The 17,406-nt window shown below is 39.0% G+C and overlaps 1 protein-coding gene across 1 annotated transcript; it reads right to left on the reverse strand.

Moving 5' to 3' along the window:
• Positions 1-2,288: 2,288 nt before the first annotated feature.
• On the reverse strand, positions 2,289-12,344 carry LOC129733923 (transmembrane protein 181). Its single transcript, XM_055695543.1, has 5 exons — positions 11,122-12,344; positions 10,784-11,061; positions 3,031-3,133; positions 2,717-2,941; positions 2,289-2,655 (listed from the first exon to the last, which is right to left on the reverse strand). Exons 1-5 carry the CDS (start codon positions 12,005-12,007, stop codon positions 2,516-2,518), a joined length of 1,632 nt encoding a protein of 543 aa, XP_055551518.1. The 5' UTR covers positions 12,008-12,344; the 3' UTR covers positions 2,289-2,515.
• Positions 12,345-17,406: the final 5,062 nt, after the last annotated feature.

The following is a 17,406-nucleotide window of genomic DNA, read 5'->3' on the forward strand; positions in this document are numbered from 1 at the left end:
AAAGAAATAGTTATCGGTTTCCGTTATACTCTACTAATTTTTTAGTAAAAAAAATTAGAAAATTAGTAGAGTATAACGGAAACCGATAACTATTTCTTTGGTTTCTCAATCACTCTGCTAAGCCGCTCGTTATAGATTTTCTAAATTTCACATACACCATTTTGAATTTTAAGATTGCAACTTCCGGTGTCTGAAAAACAGCCGAAAATGACCAAATACCACCCACTTGAGTATCTCCGGAATCAGGAGCTAAAAATTTACCACATACACCATTATGAATTGTAGGCGACTTTTGGTTTCTGGAAAACAGCCGAAAAAGACCAAATAACACCGAATGTTGCTTAATAAAAATATTTCCGTAATCGAGATGATGCATAGAAGCCAAGCATTGACCCTGGACACTATTTAGAATTCAAAGATGACCACTTTTATTTCTGGAAAACAACAAAATTACTGAACACCACCCAATATGGGTATTTGCGAAATCATATTGATGCCAGAAAAAACAGCTGAAAATGATCGAATACCACTCAATATGAATATTTTCAGAATAGAGGTGATGTACAGAAGCCAAAAATTGAGGATGTTGTCATTCCAATAAAACCAATCATTTCAAACGATTTGCCGATTCGTCGTGCATTTTTAGACTTTAAACAAATCACAAGGAATCAATGAATTTGGAATGTTTGAAATTATTAAATTAAACACAAAAATGGGCGAGACGAAGTTTGCCGGGTCAGCTAGTTATACATAAATATGTGAGCACTGAAAATTCAAAATACACTAAGGTCGCTTTTCACGCGGTTTTTTTACGCGGATTTCTTTTTACGTGGCTTTTTTACGCGGATTCCGGAATTTACGCGGTTTTTTGCGCGGGTTTCATTTTACGCGGCTTTTTTACGCGGATTCCGGAATTTATGCGGTTTTTTTTACGCGGATTCTGAAATTTACGCGGTATTTTTTTGCGCGGATTTCGGTTTCCCTTCACTCAGAATGCAGAATTAACGCTGGTTTTTTTTTACGTGGATTCCGGAATTAACGCGTTTTTTACGCGGATTCCGGAATTTACGCGGTTTTTTTACGCGGATTCCGGAATTAACGCGGTTTTTTTACGCGGCATGTATCCTTCGCGTAAACAGCGACTTTAGTGTATTGCATTTTGGCCTGTAGATTGACCACGGTTTTCCTCGTTATATTTTCAACTCAAAAGAGACTCGACAAATCGAGTAAGACGAGTTGCTTGTCGAAAATAGGTAATATGACCCTATAAGCATGTATGCCCATATGATAAAAGACCTGACGATAGGAAATTCACCTAATCAATAAACAGTAAAGCAGGTTGACCATGCGTGCAAAAAATTCCCCTCCGACGTCATCAACGTTTTTATGTACCGCGAATATTTTTGTGACCTTCATACGATCAACACTCTCGAGGAGCCTTCCAGGTGCTTGGTATGTGCTGGAAAACGGGACGAAAGACACTTTAAGCAACCTTTGAGTCGTTATCGGGCATTGCCATCGTATCGAACTCCTACCGTGCATCCATCCCGAAAACGATAACTGGGTTGTGATCTGTGGATAGGTCCGTGAACATACGCACCAACTGGTTCCCAGTTCAGAGGGTTGTGTCAACCTCAAACGAAAGATACGCGGTTGCCTGTTCCACTGCAGTTTTTACGCTCCGCCACGATGGTCTATCGAAAGGTTCGTCCAGAGCTTACTATTGAGCTGTTGACTTCCCCATTAGTCATTGTATGAACCAAAGAGGTGAAATCTTGTTCTAGAAGTTCGGAAAAACCCATGGATTTGCTCACCTTCGATTACATGGATGCTGGAGACTTAGTTACCCAATTCAGAAAACAATAGTTCTTCTGAATAAAACATCTTTATTTGCTATACTTTGTTCAGTTACATTTTCCGCACAGAGCCTGTGCTGTGTCGATTCTTTTTTTTTTTCCTGTGTTGCATATTGATGCAAATATTGTTCAATGTTTAGCATGTAGGTAATTTGTTGTTTACTTCAGGACCAGCGTATTATTGTGTTTTTAAATGCTACGTTGTATTGATTTGGATCGTAATGCTCGTAACACACCTAACAGCTCGAAACAGCTATAGGCCTTTATTCTTGTTTACGGCTGTCAAGAATATCGATTTCCAAATTCGCTGAAAACCGGTTTCAACGAACGTGTAAAATTGTATTCTTATCAGAAATCTATCTATTTGATCCGAATGAAAACAAAGATAAAGGAGAGAGGATAGAGGTAAAACATTAATGATAATCATTCAGCTAGGAAATCTGTAACATTTATCGATCAGTAAAGGCCTTTTATTTAAAGAAAGTAACATTCAAACACGCATTTAACTTTTCGTGGAAAAAGCACACCTAGAACTTCAAACTCCGGTGACGGAAAAGATATGCCTGTTTGGATTCTCCCAGCTTCAATCAGATTCTACACAAATCCCTTCGATTATAAAAAAAATACACCCTGCTGTTTGGAAGCATCCAGTTTCACCTCTAGTCACTATCGTAATCATTCCCTTTGCCACATGAAGAATTTAACGGTCGTCGACTTTCTTCGTCCGACCCGTACACCACTTCCTCGTCCGAATCATTAATCATCGAAAACGCTGGGTTATCCTTTGTAATGGTAGCTTCTACAAGAAAAACAGAGAGAATTGAATGTTCCAATCATCGATATGAAGTTTTAAAACTTACCATGCAAAGGTTTACCATTCGGCGAGTACACGTATGCCATCGTGTACAGATAGAAATTCAGTAACCCATAGAAACCCATAAACTGGGCGGAGCTCTTGTATGTAGTGTTCAGCTGTGCGACAAAGTTATCCTCCAGGATGCCGAAACCGAAACGACACATAGTGACGGCCAACGTAATCAGCAGCACAAACAACATCAGCAAGGTAAGGAATTTCAATCGCATATCTAAAAAATGATTTTTGAAGTAATCTATGTTCTACAGTTCGATCAGCAATGATGTGGACAGAACGATGATGAATTGTTATCGAACTTACCGAAATAAGGCATGGATCGTAATTCACTGTACGCTCGCAAAATCAACAACAGCAAATAAAGCAGGTACATGGCTCCGGAGATGTAGAAGAATGTTTTGAATCCCTGGAATGATAGTGGGAGAGTAAATGAGTCATCGTGAATTATTACTGCGAAATGTTAAGCTGAGTTGACATGTTAACGTGTACCTTGCGAACAATGAAGTATAGTGTCAGACTCAAAAATCGTGAAGTTCAAAAGCTCAAAAACATTTCCGCGAGCGATATACTTTCAATTGTCCGATTAGAGCAAGCATCGTAGTGGAGTTAAGAATCGGAATGATTAGAGCAAACTCTGGGCTGTCGAATAATAATATCATCAAGAAAATCGATGCCAGCCAAAGTACCGTCAGAAGGATCCGTCTGCTAGAAGGATTTCCGACTTGTTGGGGCCGCATGCACGCAAACAGGACACTGGAGCAGAATCTTGTGGCCAAAAGACGTGCCGGAAGTTGCACAGAGTTTTTTACGGAGTATGAAGGATGCATGCTCATGGATGACGCAATGTACATGAAGATGAATTATGGACAGCTTGCCGGACAACAGACAAGATTATGGATTTTAAAATGTACAAGCAAGAGTGCCTTATTTTTCTCAAATAGAATTATTGATTCTGTGTCAGTGGTCACAATAATATCAAGAATACATGCGAATGAAAGAAAAAAAAATCTGAATTGTCAATACGATCAACGTCGCAAACACCTTTGTTCGTAGTAACGAAAAGACAACGGCAGGAAATAGTTTTATTCATTTCCTCTTAAAACGAGTGCAACGATTTAAACAAACATCGTAGTTGGTAATAAAAGTTAGTATTAGTCATGATTTAGGTAAAATGAAATATTAGCTTACGCTGAGTACTGATAAAGTGCAAAAAATAATGCGCAGATTTACGCACCAAATTTGTTTTTTGTGTTCCTAACTATGCGCAGTTTCACAGAGATGATTTATATGATAATATGATAAGAACAAAATGCTTGCGAATGTGGACAAGGTAAGAAGAGGCTTTTCCATACGCCGATCCGCAAGGAAATGTGGGATTCTCGAAAGCACACTTCGTGCAAAGTTTTCAGCTGGTGTTTAGTTGAACTCTGCGATGCGTTCCGGGAAGCCAAAAGCGTTCACAACGCAAGAGGAAGGCCGGATTGTCGATTGGATTATTCAGATAGCGAGAGCTGGATTTCGGGTGGATTCTCAGAGGTTAAAGACATCTGTGGCACATTACCTTAAATCGATTGGGCGACCTAGTTTCGTTGGAACCCGTCTGCCGGCAGAAATCGTCAATAGTACTCCGGATGGTTGGTCTATTGAGAAAAATGTATCGGTGGCATGAGATTTTTTATGAATATTTAAAAAATGTTCTCCACCCATGGTTACTGCGATACAAGGTAGCTCTTCCCATTTTACTTTTCATAGATGGCCATTAATCGCACGTTTCTCTTCAGACCACTGAGTTTTGCAAGGTGAAAAGTAGCCCGTGAAAAGAAAAAGCAGTTAGTACAAGAGAAGCGCCAAAAACAAACATTAACGAAGGCTTCAAATGATGGAAAAACTTCTACAGAAAATGTTTAAATTACTTTCCTTTTAAATAAACAATTTTGTTAAAACAACCAATGTTATTTTTTGGCTGCGCAGAATTAGGAACAAAACTGCGCAGAATTAGGAACATGCTCAAGCAAGTGCGCAGAATTAGGCACCAAACATAAATGCAAAATTTTCTTCTCATACTGTTGTTTTTTGGCTGTACATATGTCTAACTTTTTTTTCTGTATTTTCGAAAGTCATACAACATGTGGGACCTATTATTTGTTTGAATGCATGTGAAAAATCTGCGAACTAGGGTTGAACTTTTGAAATTGTCTTAACTGCGCAGAATATGGCACCTTCACGGTACTAAAACGAAAAGTACCACAGTGATATCAAGACAACAAAATGAACTCCTTCGAAACGGACATCAATCCACCCATTGTGCTCAATTCCGTTTCATTCAGAAATATTTGTCAATTGTCAAACTGCTGATTAGCAGCGATGGAAGAAAATCGTTTCTAGCGATTTTTGAATACATATAAATCTCCTTTGTGATGCATTAACATCGCTGTCAGTGTGTGATATACATTTACTCTTCTCACATTTGCAAGCAGATCTATGTGTAAGACGAGTTACGAGGATTGCAAAGGAGCACCATGTACATAGTATCCCTGCTGGCGTCCTCTCTTTCGCTTCCTTCGCACTATTCACCTCTTCTTGTTCGTGCTAACAACAACATCTGTATCTAAATGTGCACAGCTGAGTATATGGAGTTAGTCGCAATATGTACATATGATGAACAAAGATCATTCATGATCATTCTGCCAATGATTGTGATTTTTGTCAAAAAAAGGTTAATATATCCGCAAAAAGTTCGGCAAGTTTTCGCAGTAGAGAATGGCGGTTTCAGATGCATCGCGGCGGAGAAATGCACTTACCGGTCAAAAACTATAATCATTTCAAACTGCCATGTGCCATCGGCATCTCCGGGAGCAGCACCCCATTGAATTTAATATTTTAAATTTCAGAAAACGGCTTGATGAAGATGACGAAGTGAAAACCTTTTGCGCCGCCAAAGAATTAAACACGCTGGGCAACCGGATGAGTCCACGATAGTGAGAGTGCACCGGCGGAAAATTTTTGGTGGGCTGATTAAACTATGTACACTAGGGTGCCAATCATCGTATGGAAACCGGAAACCCCCAAGGAGGGGGTACGTGAAATTTCGGTTTTTGAATTTTTTTTTTTGATGCCAAATGACTTAAAAACGCATGAAACGTCGAGAATTGGTGTCATCTGAAAAAAAAAATTTTTTTTTTGCAAAAATCGACTCTTAGAACATTTAGAATTTATTCAATGAAATTGATCGCTAGTCTCTCGAAATAGCCTGTACAATGATATACACTATAACTAGCATCGAATACATTATGTTTCATTAGGGTGGCTCATTTATTCGGCATAGGGTGGTTCATAATATTGTGTAAAAATGAGTATGAAATGAAAAAAATCACTTTTCACTCAATACCAAGAGAAAAATTCCTGAAAATATAATATTTGTTACATCATTGATGTTATTTAGTGATAATGAGAGTGTAGGGATCTCAATCAGATACGGAACACAATTGACTCGTTGTTTCTGGGTTTGCGTCGTTTTGACAGTTCGACCATACATTTTCTGTCAAGTTTACATCATCAGAACGTGAACGTGCCCATTGGCTGAAACTTTACATAGACGTTTTTATTTATTATTTATTACAATTATTTATTCAACACTCAACATTCATCTGACAATGAATAGTCTTAATGAATAATTAAAATAAATTGAAAGTACAGTTATTCGGTAACATCTAAAATTCGTTGACGAAAGGCGTTGATCGGCAAATTGAAGTCGAAAAGTTGGTAGAATTCATTGAAGCGGTGGCATACGGCACGTTAGAACCAAAAAGTCGCCTGCGTGGTGCCAAATGAATAAATTTTTTTTGACGTAATGTTCTTTCGGGAGCGTATAAATCGAGTTGAGCCAGAATACTTGGGCAATCGATGTGGCCAGTCAGTAACTTCGCTATAAAGACGGCCTAAGCGGTTTTTCGTCGATGTTCCAATGGTTGGATGCCAAGAAGTCGGCAACGATTTTCATACGGTGGTAAGCTTAGTGGATCCCGCCATGGGAGAAAGCGAAGCGCATAGCGGATGAATTTCTTCTGTACCATTTCTATTCTGTGTGCCCAATTTGCGTGGAAAGGACTCCATACTATAGAACTGGCCTCTAGAATCGATCTCACGAAGGAACCGTAAAGTGATTTGAGGCATAACGGATCACGAAATTCATCGGCAATCTTGAATATAAATCCTAACTGCCGATTAGCCTTAGCAATAATGCTGTCGTAATGAATCTTGAAGGTCAATTCACTATCCAAAATGACACCTAGATCTTTTATACATCCTACACGGAGAAGACAATGGTTTGCTATGGTATATTCATACACGATTTGCGAACGTTTTTTACTAAAAGAAATTGAGTTGCACTTTTCTATACTTAACGTTAAGCAGTTCGTTTCGCACCAATTCGCAAACGTATCCAAATGTTCCTGAAGCTCCATACAATCGCGTAAACATTTTATTACTTTGAACAGAAAAATTCCTGAAAATATAATATTTGTTACATCAGGCAAAAGATGCCATTTTGTGCTATTGGTTCAATTTTTTGAAACACAACTCATTTTTGAAAAGCTCTTGAAAAATGCTATTTCGGATAGGTATTGATGATTACAAATATTTTTAGAGCCAACACGGTTCGTTTGAGCGGTGTGACGTCTTCGGCAAAGTTGTTTTGTCTTCCAAAAAAATATACACTCTAAAAACATATTATTGATTTTTTTTTTTAAAATCACAGGAGGGTTGTGTGCAAAGCCACGACCGCTAGGTTGAAGTAGAATACTTTTACACAGCTCTACTTACGGCTGCACATTAACCTACGGCCGGGCGAAACGGTTCACGCCGCTTTTCGCGTTTAGCCTGGCAGAGGCCTAATGTGCATGGCCAACACAATAGAAAGGTGTTTTCACATTGAAAATTAGACACGGCGTACTGGAGTGAGTGTTGGCAAATGCATCTACCGCTAATACCGCCGCTATCGTACAAAAGCGCTTCGTTTCATGTGGGGAATAATATCAACAACGAAAAATGACGCGCGTCTAAGCACACCCGAACTGTTTCGCCATGCCGCTTCCATTTACTTCCTTATAACATCCGCCTCATGGAAGTACCGGCTGCACCTACCGCTGAAGCTGTTACCATACTGCTACTGGTACCCAAAATTATTAACTCTTCAAATTAAGTGTTTTATTTGTCTTCAAAAGAACAATTGTTCAATTCCATATCGGATATAATGCAATCGCAGCACTGTAATATTACCGACAGTAATATTCTTCTGAACAAAATGATCCAACTTTTCCATTAGAGGAAGTGCCGGCTGATGTACGGCAAAAATCTCGCCCGATCGCTCGCGTTGGCGTTCGTTCTCAGGCAGAGGCCTGAGACGTGGTGACCAACCACAGTGCAAGTGATTTGTTTAATTGGAAGCCACAGGCGCAACCCGCTGATATATTCTGTTACCGCTGAGTGCTGATATATATATCTGCTGCTGCTGCTGTCAACGTTGTGGACGGTCCATCCAGCTCACTTTCCGACTAATGAATGTAGCTAGTTTTCCCAGAAACACTCTTTTATAGCCGAAGGGTGCTACGAAATAGGCCACGCCCTATCAGCTCAGTTGTTCCATTCTCTAATGTTCTTCAGACAAATTATTCCACAATTCGCATTTGATTTTTGTATCCAGCGAATAAACACCGATGGTGCTCTCACACACGCAACGGTTTTAACCCGTATCTTATTGCGGTTTGTAACATCAAGCGATTTCGTTTGCTCGCTGTTGCGTGTTGCATCATGTTGCAACTTGGCAGCTGGGAGACGACGAAATTCTGTTACTGCTGATTGATTGAATCGACTTCATATTAGCTCTGCATAGTCGAACCAACTGTCTTCGTGAATGCGGTCTAACAGGGCAGTTTGTTATTCAAAGTTGGTAATGCTGATCGCAGCCTTTGCGCTGCCCCTACAGTGGGGGGTTTACTAAATAAAGTGAAAATTAGACAACTACAACAGAATTTGATTGCATCCCGCACAGAATGTCTGCTTGTGTTGATGCCAGAAAATTATTAACCTTCAATTATTTTTTTATTTGCCTTGAAAAAAGGCATTTTGCTGTTCAAAATCGGTTGCTGATCGCAACCTTTGTGCTGCCCCAACAGTGGGGGAGTTAAGATACACGGACAACATGCACTGTGGAAGCTATTTCACCTTCTGTAAATTAGACGGCCGCGACAGATGTAACTGCTAGAATCCGGACAGAATGCTTGCTTACGTTGTCAAAAATTATTAACTTTCGATGACTTGTTTATTTGCCTTGAAAAAGGCATTTTTGCTGTTCAAAATTGGATTTGGTGATGACGATCTTCATGCTGCCCTAACACGGGGGAATAATGGCAGTCTGGCGACACACGCTGAGAAGAACCGCGCTGCTCCTGAGACGTGGTGATCAACCACAGGACTAGTGCTGCTGCTAAGGAAGGACGACTGCTGTTGTCGCTGTCTAGAACTATTATAAGCGGCTCAGGCTGAAACAGGCTCTTATATAGGCCAAATAGCATGTTTTCAATTGCAAGGTATATGATCCTGTCGACCGTGCTTGGGAAACAAGCATATAACGACCAATCAGAGGTCGAATTTTTCGTTTTGACAAGGCTTGACTATTTTCAATAGTATAATAGTGTGAATAATAAAATTACAATTATCTTATTTTGGGAAGAATCTTAGAAGATTTTTCAATCTATTGCTGCAAGAACGAAGGAAATCCATCGAATACTAATCGATTTATTAGCATTTGAAATTGGACATATTTTTCACTTTTTTCGATTTTAGATTTTCATTTCACATCCCTATGTAGCCGAACTTCCTGAGAGAAGTATTCTACTTCAAAAAGGCGACAAGCAGGAGTGCAACAACCGCGGCATCTCGCTTATCAATGCGGCTTATAAAATACTCTCGTAAACTCTGTTCCGTCGTCTATCACCTTTAACCAGGAGGGTCATGAGCCAGTACCAAGCGTACTTTATGGGAGCCCGTGCTACCACGGACCGGAGATATGAACGCACAAGTCGGACGAGAGGAGTTCTTTCGTCCCGTTATTGGTAGGGAAGGCCTTCACTTGAGGTTAGTGAACTTCGCCGCGGCCAGGGGAGTGGCTAACTATAGTTCCTATTTTGCCCGTCTGATCATTCGGAAGCACATCTGGAGACACCCCAATGGAGAGGCATGCTCCCAGATCGACCACATGCTGATCAACGGCCGGTACTTTTCAGACGTCATCGATGTGCGGTCCTTTCGAAGGTCAAACATCGGCTCGAATCAGTATCTCATGGTAGGCAAGATTCGCGCCCAACGTTTTCAAATTGAGATCAGTGAAGAAGATACGTCTGAACATCCAGAGGTTATCAGCGGAAGGAGTTGCTGCAGAGTATACTCGAAAAGTTGATAGACGGATCGGTGAACCAGCAGGAGTCGACATGAACGAGCAGTGGAAGCACATTCATGATGCGGTCAGCGAAACAGCGCGATAAGTGATAGGCTTGACAACGAGAACCACGCATAGTGGGTGGTTCGATGCTGAGTGTCTAAAGGTGATGGAAGAGAAGAACAGGGCCTATGCCAGAACGATAGTAGCAGCTAATCGTGTGACGGGAGATGCGGGAGAAATATCGGGAGGCAAGAACTGCCGAAAAGAGGCTTCGTCGCCGTAAGAAACGTGATCGCTATGATCGCGTTCTCGTGGAGGCGGAGAATAGCTTCACCAGACACGACACGAGAAGCTTCTATAGAACGATTAACGAAATCAGGAACCGGACCGTGCCAGTACTTGCCATGTGTAATGACAGGGAGGGAAACCTGATTACCGATAAATCACAGGTGGCCAAGCTTTGTAAGCAACATTTTGAAGTGATGTTGAACAGTGAGGAAGGTAGAAGACTCGTTGAGGGGAACAGTATAGAGATTAGGGAGGACAGACAAGTTGTGGACCCACTAGCATTGGACGAGGTGAAAAATTTTTGCAAAGAGCTACCACAAAGCTACTTACGCTATAGTTTTCAGTGTCCACGAAGTGACTGTATGTAGGATCTTTCATCTCGTTGCACTTCTCCCAGGTCGCGAGTACGATAGCGCACAACCACAGTGGTAGTATGACGATTAGCTTCGGCACATAGAAGGTCAATATTTTCCTCTCGTTCTGTCGCAGCCCGTGATAGATGCATAGCCAAAACAGAAGCAGCCCGCAGAGAAACGTCGCCTGCAGGATGGCGTCAATCATTCCTGGGAGCCAACTGTTCATCAGAAAAATCAACGGAAAGATGGGGTCTGTCGGGAAGTTTAATCACTTTAGGAAAATATGTCAAAAACATTACAGTTCGAACTTACTATTATAGAGCAGCAGTAATGGCAACAGGATTGACATCCAGCGTTGCTCGATTGACCAATCGTAGATGGGATATTTGCGCAAGGTATGTGCAAACCAACAGGTCACGATAAAAGTAAACAATAGAAAGATAAATCGAAACCAAATCTCAATCTGTGTAAAGGCCGGATTGTAAGTTTTAAAATAGAATTGCACACTGTTGATGTTGTAGCGATGATGGAAGCTCTCTAAGCCATAGAATCGCACCGTAATGATGTAGTGCGCGTAATCCAGAAACCCTAAATGCAACACGATGAACTCATTGCAGGTATTCCGTGAACAGCTGAGATGTCGCGTTCGGTTTTTTCCATGCTCTGCTCTTAGAACGGTTGTCGGTTTATGGTCTACGGTTAAGCCATCGATGCCAACACTAACGTGAAAGCTTTTGTCGAAAATTTCATCGTCGTTATTATCCGTCTCAATGTTCGCAATTAACCATAGTTGTTGCGAGTACGTCGTCATTAGTGGAGTTCGCATCACAAACGGTCCATTGGCCAAATAATCCGCACCGCTACCGGAACCGGTCGTGTTTGGCATCAGGGAGCTCCCTGTTACCATTGTGGTGCTTGTGATAGGTGGACCTGCCAATCCGATGAAAATTCCCAACCCGAAGCAGGCGAAAAACGCCAGAAACACAACCACAAACTCCCGCTTGTTCATCGAATACAGTCGCATATGGACGGAACGTTCGCAGCGGTCGTGATGATAGGCTGGGGCAATATACTTGTTAAATTCACTGAACAGATCACTGAACTGTGAAAGCGTATTTTTTACTCGCAGAAACATTCCACCGGGTGTAACGTACGAGTAGCCCAACCCGGAGGTATCTTGCGGAGGTTTGGCGGCCATTGTAGAATAAATTTTGAACACTTCCGGGACAACGAAACACTTTGTCAGTCCTTCACGAGCTGCTTTATCCTATGGAGGCCATTTTTTGCACACAAGAGAATATGTTAAAGTTTTAGAAACGTTTACAAGCTGGTAGCTTAAGTTGCGAGATCTTATACACTATCTATCGTTGAACTTAAAATGCACACTTTATTATTTCTCTGTGAAAAAATATCCAAACACGAAACACTACCCCGTCGCAATTGACTACTTCATTCCCTGTCAAAACAAACTTTTTCCAGCCGAGAAAATCTTGCTGTACTTTGGTATATTGTAAGTTGGAGTAGAAGGGGATTTTTGGGTAATGCGCAAACGCGCACGTGCCATTCATTCCTGCTGATAGAAACCACTGTCATGGTATCGTTTGACGGGTGGATTGTCGTTTATGTATTGATTACAGACAAGAGAGTAATCAATCGCATTACGCTACGTCGTTCATGCATTTGTGTTTTTGACTTGCACAAATTAAGTATCATAAATGCTTTGTATTTGAGCCTAGAGTTCAAAAACTTTCATATTTACACTGGGGTCTTTTTATTGAGTTTATTGTGCTTCCAAAAGGAAATTCATTGAAGAATAAGACAATAACTTTTTATAATGATTTTTCCATATGTTTAAGCTTTCGTTCTTTAATCGGAAGTTGATCGCAACGACTCGTATCGTTATACAATTATTAATGTATTTTTGTTCCTTTTTCCCGACTCAACGGAAATTGCCTATAATTTGATAATAACAGCAAATATATTAAAAATATGCATTTTGTAGACTGATAGAACAGAAAATTTTATTGTTATGAACCATACGATTGATTTTTTACTCTATTAGATTTCTTTACACTAAACTTATTTGATACTGCGTAAAAATAATCTTCCAAATTGCGTAAAAGTAATCCGCAGTATTTTTTCAAAAAATCGCGAAGAAATAATCCGCGTTATTGTAAAAAAGCCGCGTATAAAAAAAAATCATAAGAATAACCCGCGTAAAAAAAACCTCAGTGTATACCTTCCAATTCGGTTAGTAAACTAAATAATTTGAATACTTGCAATGTGTGTTTTGATAGGCTTGGCCATACAATAAAATTTGAAATAACAAGATAAGAAACCTGTTTTTGCCTTTCTCCTAGAAAGGTATAGCAATCACTGCAAAAACTAAAGGTATAAAAGTGCTCAAAAGGGCCGAATGTTGTATATCACTCGACTCAATTCGACGAGCTAAGCATTTTCTGTATGTGTGTGTGTGTCACGGTGTTCCAAACACCATTATTATAAAATAAAAAAAATACGCCATCAAAACTGTTAATGTCAGTTGGTTTGTATCACTGCCCTGCACTTCTGAATCAAATTTGAAAATCATCGTCGGACTAATTTTTGAGTTAAGCCCTTTTAAAGTTTTATGGAGGATTTCTCATACAAATATACTTAAACAACCCTTCCAAAAAGAAACATAAATCATAGTAGGAATTGTTTTACGGGCAACATATGCCAATTGACGACCTTTCTGGAAGATTTGAGCTGTATTAGGACCATCGGAAAATTTTTAGGTTGGAAGAACCCCGGGTAAAATGCAAAAATTGTCATTTCACCCGGGGCCTGAACCAGAAGCATTATTTTATACATCAGTTCACTGGAACATGAAACCAGAAGTAAAACTGCATGTCTATGGCGACTTCAACCAACGTAATGCAGACTTTATCGTAGACCTTGAAAATGAATCTATCTTACTCCCAGTCGTAGGCGAAAACGAAACACTGCAGTATCTTTTTGGCAAATCCTCAGAACTCGGTCTATATCAAATCAATCATGTCAAAAACAAACAAAATGCATATTTAGACCTATTATTCACAAACTGCACTGAAGACTTCTGTGTAGATGCATCATTGACTCCCATCTGGAAAAATGAAGCATTTCACACAGCAATTGAATATTCAATAGTAATGAATAACAGTTCGTACCCTAGCGACTGCGAGTACGAGGATGTACCGGAATACCACAAAACTGACTTCGAACAAGTCAAACGTAGACTACGCATAATAAATTGGCGGAGTATTATTTGTGAAGAAGGAAATGTCAACGAAGAAGTATTAAAATTTTGTGAAATAATTAATCAAATTATATCAGAAAATGTACCACTAAAAAAAAGAAGACGAACGAACACCAACAAATATCCAGTGTGGTTTAATCCACAATTGAAGAACCTAAAAAATAGAAAACAAAAAGCACAAAAAATATACAGAAAAGACAACAATAGCGAAAATCTTCAAAATTACCAAGAAATTTGCCGTCAACTTGACGCAGCCATTAAAATTGCGCATGAAGAGCATAACCGTAAAGTCGAACATCAAATCAAGTCCTGCCCTAAGAACTTCTTCAATTACGTAAAAACCAAACTAAAATGTAGCAACTTTCCATCACAAATATATCTTGACAGTAAATTAGGACAAACTAATAATGAAATATGTAGTCTTCTGCCACTTTTTTTTTCAAGAAATATACACCACATTTGAAGAAACAGATCGCGACCGCGAATACTTCTCGTATTTTCCTGAATTTTCGAATTCTTTATCTGTCAATCAAATATCTGAATTTGAAATTCAGAACGTACTTAAAAACTTAGACGCTACGAAAGGTCCTGGACCTGACAGAATAGCTCCAATTTTTCTCAAAAACTTGGCAGAAGAACTATCTACACCTTTACTACACCTCTTTAATATGTCTCTGAAGAATGGAATTTTTCCAGAACTCTGGAAAACCTCATATTTAGTGCCAATTTTCAAATCTGGCGCTAAATCTGACATTCGTAATTATCGTGGAATTGCCATTATTTCATGCATTCCAGAATTATTTGAATCAATAATTAATGAAAAAATCTTTCAGCAAGTAAAAAACCAAAACACAACTCAACAGCACGGCTTTTATAAAGGCCGATCAACTACCACAAATCTTTTGGAATTCAAAACTTTCACTTTGGCTGTAATGGGCAACGGCAACCACGTAGAAGCTCTTTATACGGACTTTAGCAAGGCATTTGACAGAATCGACATACCTTTATTGCTCTTCAAGCTCGAAAAATACGGAATGGAAACAAAATTCTTGGTATAGCTGCAGTCATACTTAACAAAGAGAACACATATAGTCCGCTTTCAAAATTCCTATTCAAACCCAATAGAAGTAACTTCTGGGGTTCCTCAAGGTTCTCACCTGGGCCTTCTTCTTTTTATATTATACGTGAATGACATTTCCTTTCTTCTTAAATCAATACGTGTGCTTGTATATGCTGACGACATGAAGCTCTTTATAGAAATAATCAATGCAGAAGACTTCGAAATATTCCAGAATGAAATCAATGTATTCTACACTTGGTGCAACAAAAGTCTATTGCAACTCAACATCAAAAAATGTAATTCAATAGCATTCAGCAGAAAAACAGTAACACCACCTACAAACATTTCCTTAGGAAACCAACCAGTAGAAAAATGTAAAATCGTAAGGAACCTAGGCGTAAGCTTAAACTCCAAACATACATTCATAGAACATTATAATACAATTATCAACAAAGCAAATAGTATGCTGGGCTTTATAAAACGCTTCGGCCACAATTTTCAAGACCCATATACAATCAAACTATTATATATTACATACGTCCGACCAATTCTGGAATACTGTAGCATTGTATGGAATCCCTATATTGTAACACATGTAGAACGCATTGAATCTGTCCAAAAACAATTTCTTTTGTACGCGCTTCGTAAGCTAAATTGGACAGCATTTCCCTTACCATCATATGAAGCACGCCGCATGCTTATAGACATACAAGCACTTAAAGAACGCCACGAACTTTCAATGCTTTATTTTATCAATGACATTATGTCTCAACGCGTGCAATCTCTTAAATTATTATCGCAACTAAATTTTTATGCACCCAGTCGTCAATTAAGAAATCGTAAAATATTTTCGGAAAACTCTCACAGAACTAACTACTCAAAAAATGGCCCAATAAATCGCATGATGCGTCACTATAATCAGCACTGCGAAAATATCGACATCACTATGGGCAGAAATTAAATCAAAAAACGACTAACTACTTGAAATAATGTATAGAATATAAGAAAACATTGTATTATTATAACTGTAGTGTACATTTGCTTGACGAAAATAAATAAATAAATTCTAAAGCTACGTACCGCACGTAAAAGCAACATCATGATTTCTTTGTCCAATCCGTTTTTACGAAAATTTGTTGGTAGGCAGTGAGCTCACATGGTGGAGCATAAGTACAACGTTGCGAACGAGGACGAGTATTCTTAAGGTTTTTTTTTCGAAGAGGTATATCGTCTGTGGTAAATCTATCAATATTATTTGTTATGTATATTCGTGGATATATTTGGGAAAAAAACAATGTTTTTCGAACAATGCACGAACTTCGATTTACAAACAGGAGCAGAATCGAATGAAAAACATATTGTGTAAACACTTTTTTTTACATTTATATTTAGTTACTAGACAAGATGAATGGAGCATTTACTTACATTAAAGTGGCACACAAATCCTTTCAACATTGAAATGTATGCGTAGTAGGGTGGGGAATCGTTATATGGAAAAAACGAAACTTGATAGCAGAAAGCCAGAACCAAGTATTTTTTGTTCTATTTGGGGCCCCAAGTAATCCTGAATTTATTGGAAGTCGATTGGTTTTGTCTCCGCTTGGCGCATTGCATTTTAAATTTATATGAAGATTTGTATGGAAAAACCAACTTTTTTGCATTTTCCATTCTAAAGAGCTAAAAATGGCCCAAACCACAGCTTTCATGACTTCAAATGGTAGGTTTTTTGATACCTTACAACTTGGCCGAAGACACTAAAGGGCTAGGGTGTGCCAAAAAAAATACAAGAGCTGTTGAAAGTTGAGTATGTCGAAATTTATAATACAAATCTTTTTTTCTGCCAACACTGTCAGTGAACCGGCGTCAGTCAGATTTCCATCAGAAGTAACCTCTAAAACAGGTTGTAGATTCTATTTACGCCTAGAATATTAACCTGAATTTGTTTGCTTGGTCTAACTGAGTGTATAAACTCGTTACGACAGGTTACTTCTGATGGGAATCCTACTGACGCCGGTACATTGGTAATGTTGGCAGAAAACAAGATTTTCTGCATTTAAATCGACATATTCCACTTTGAACAGCTATAGCTCTTCTTAGGGATATTCTAGCTCTTCAGTGTCTTCTGCAAAGTTGTTAGGCATCTAAAATACTATACTTTAACATAATGTAGTGCATTATTAGAGCATTATTGAGCTCTCTAGAAAGGTTAATGCAAAAAAGTAGGTTTTTCCATATAAATTTTCATACAAATTTGAAATGC

This window comes from Wyeomyia smithii, chromosome 1 (assembly GCF_029784165.1).
Source record: "Wyeomyia smithii strain HCP4-BCI-WySm-NY-G18 chromosome 1, ASM2978416v1, whole genome shotgun sequence".
Taxonomy (NCBI): Eukaryota; Metazoa; Arthropoda; class Insecta; order Diptera; family Culicidae; genus Wyeomyia; species Wyeomyia smithii.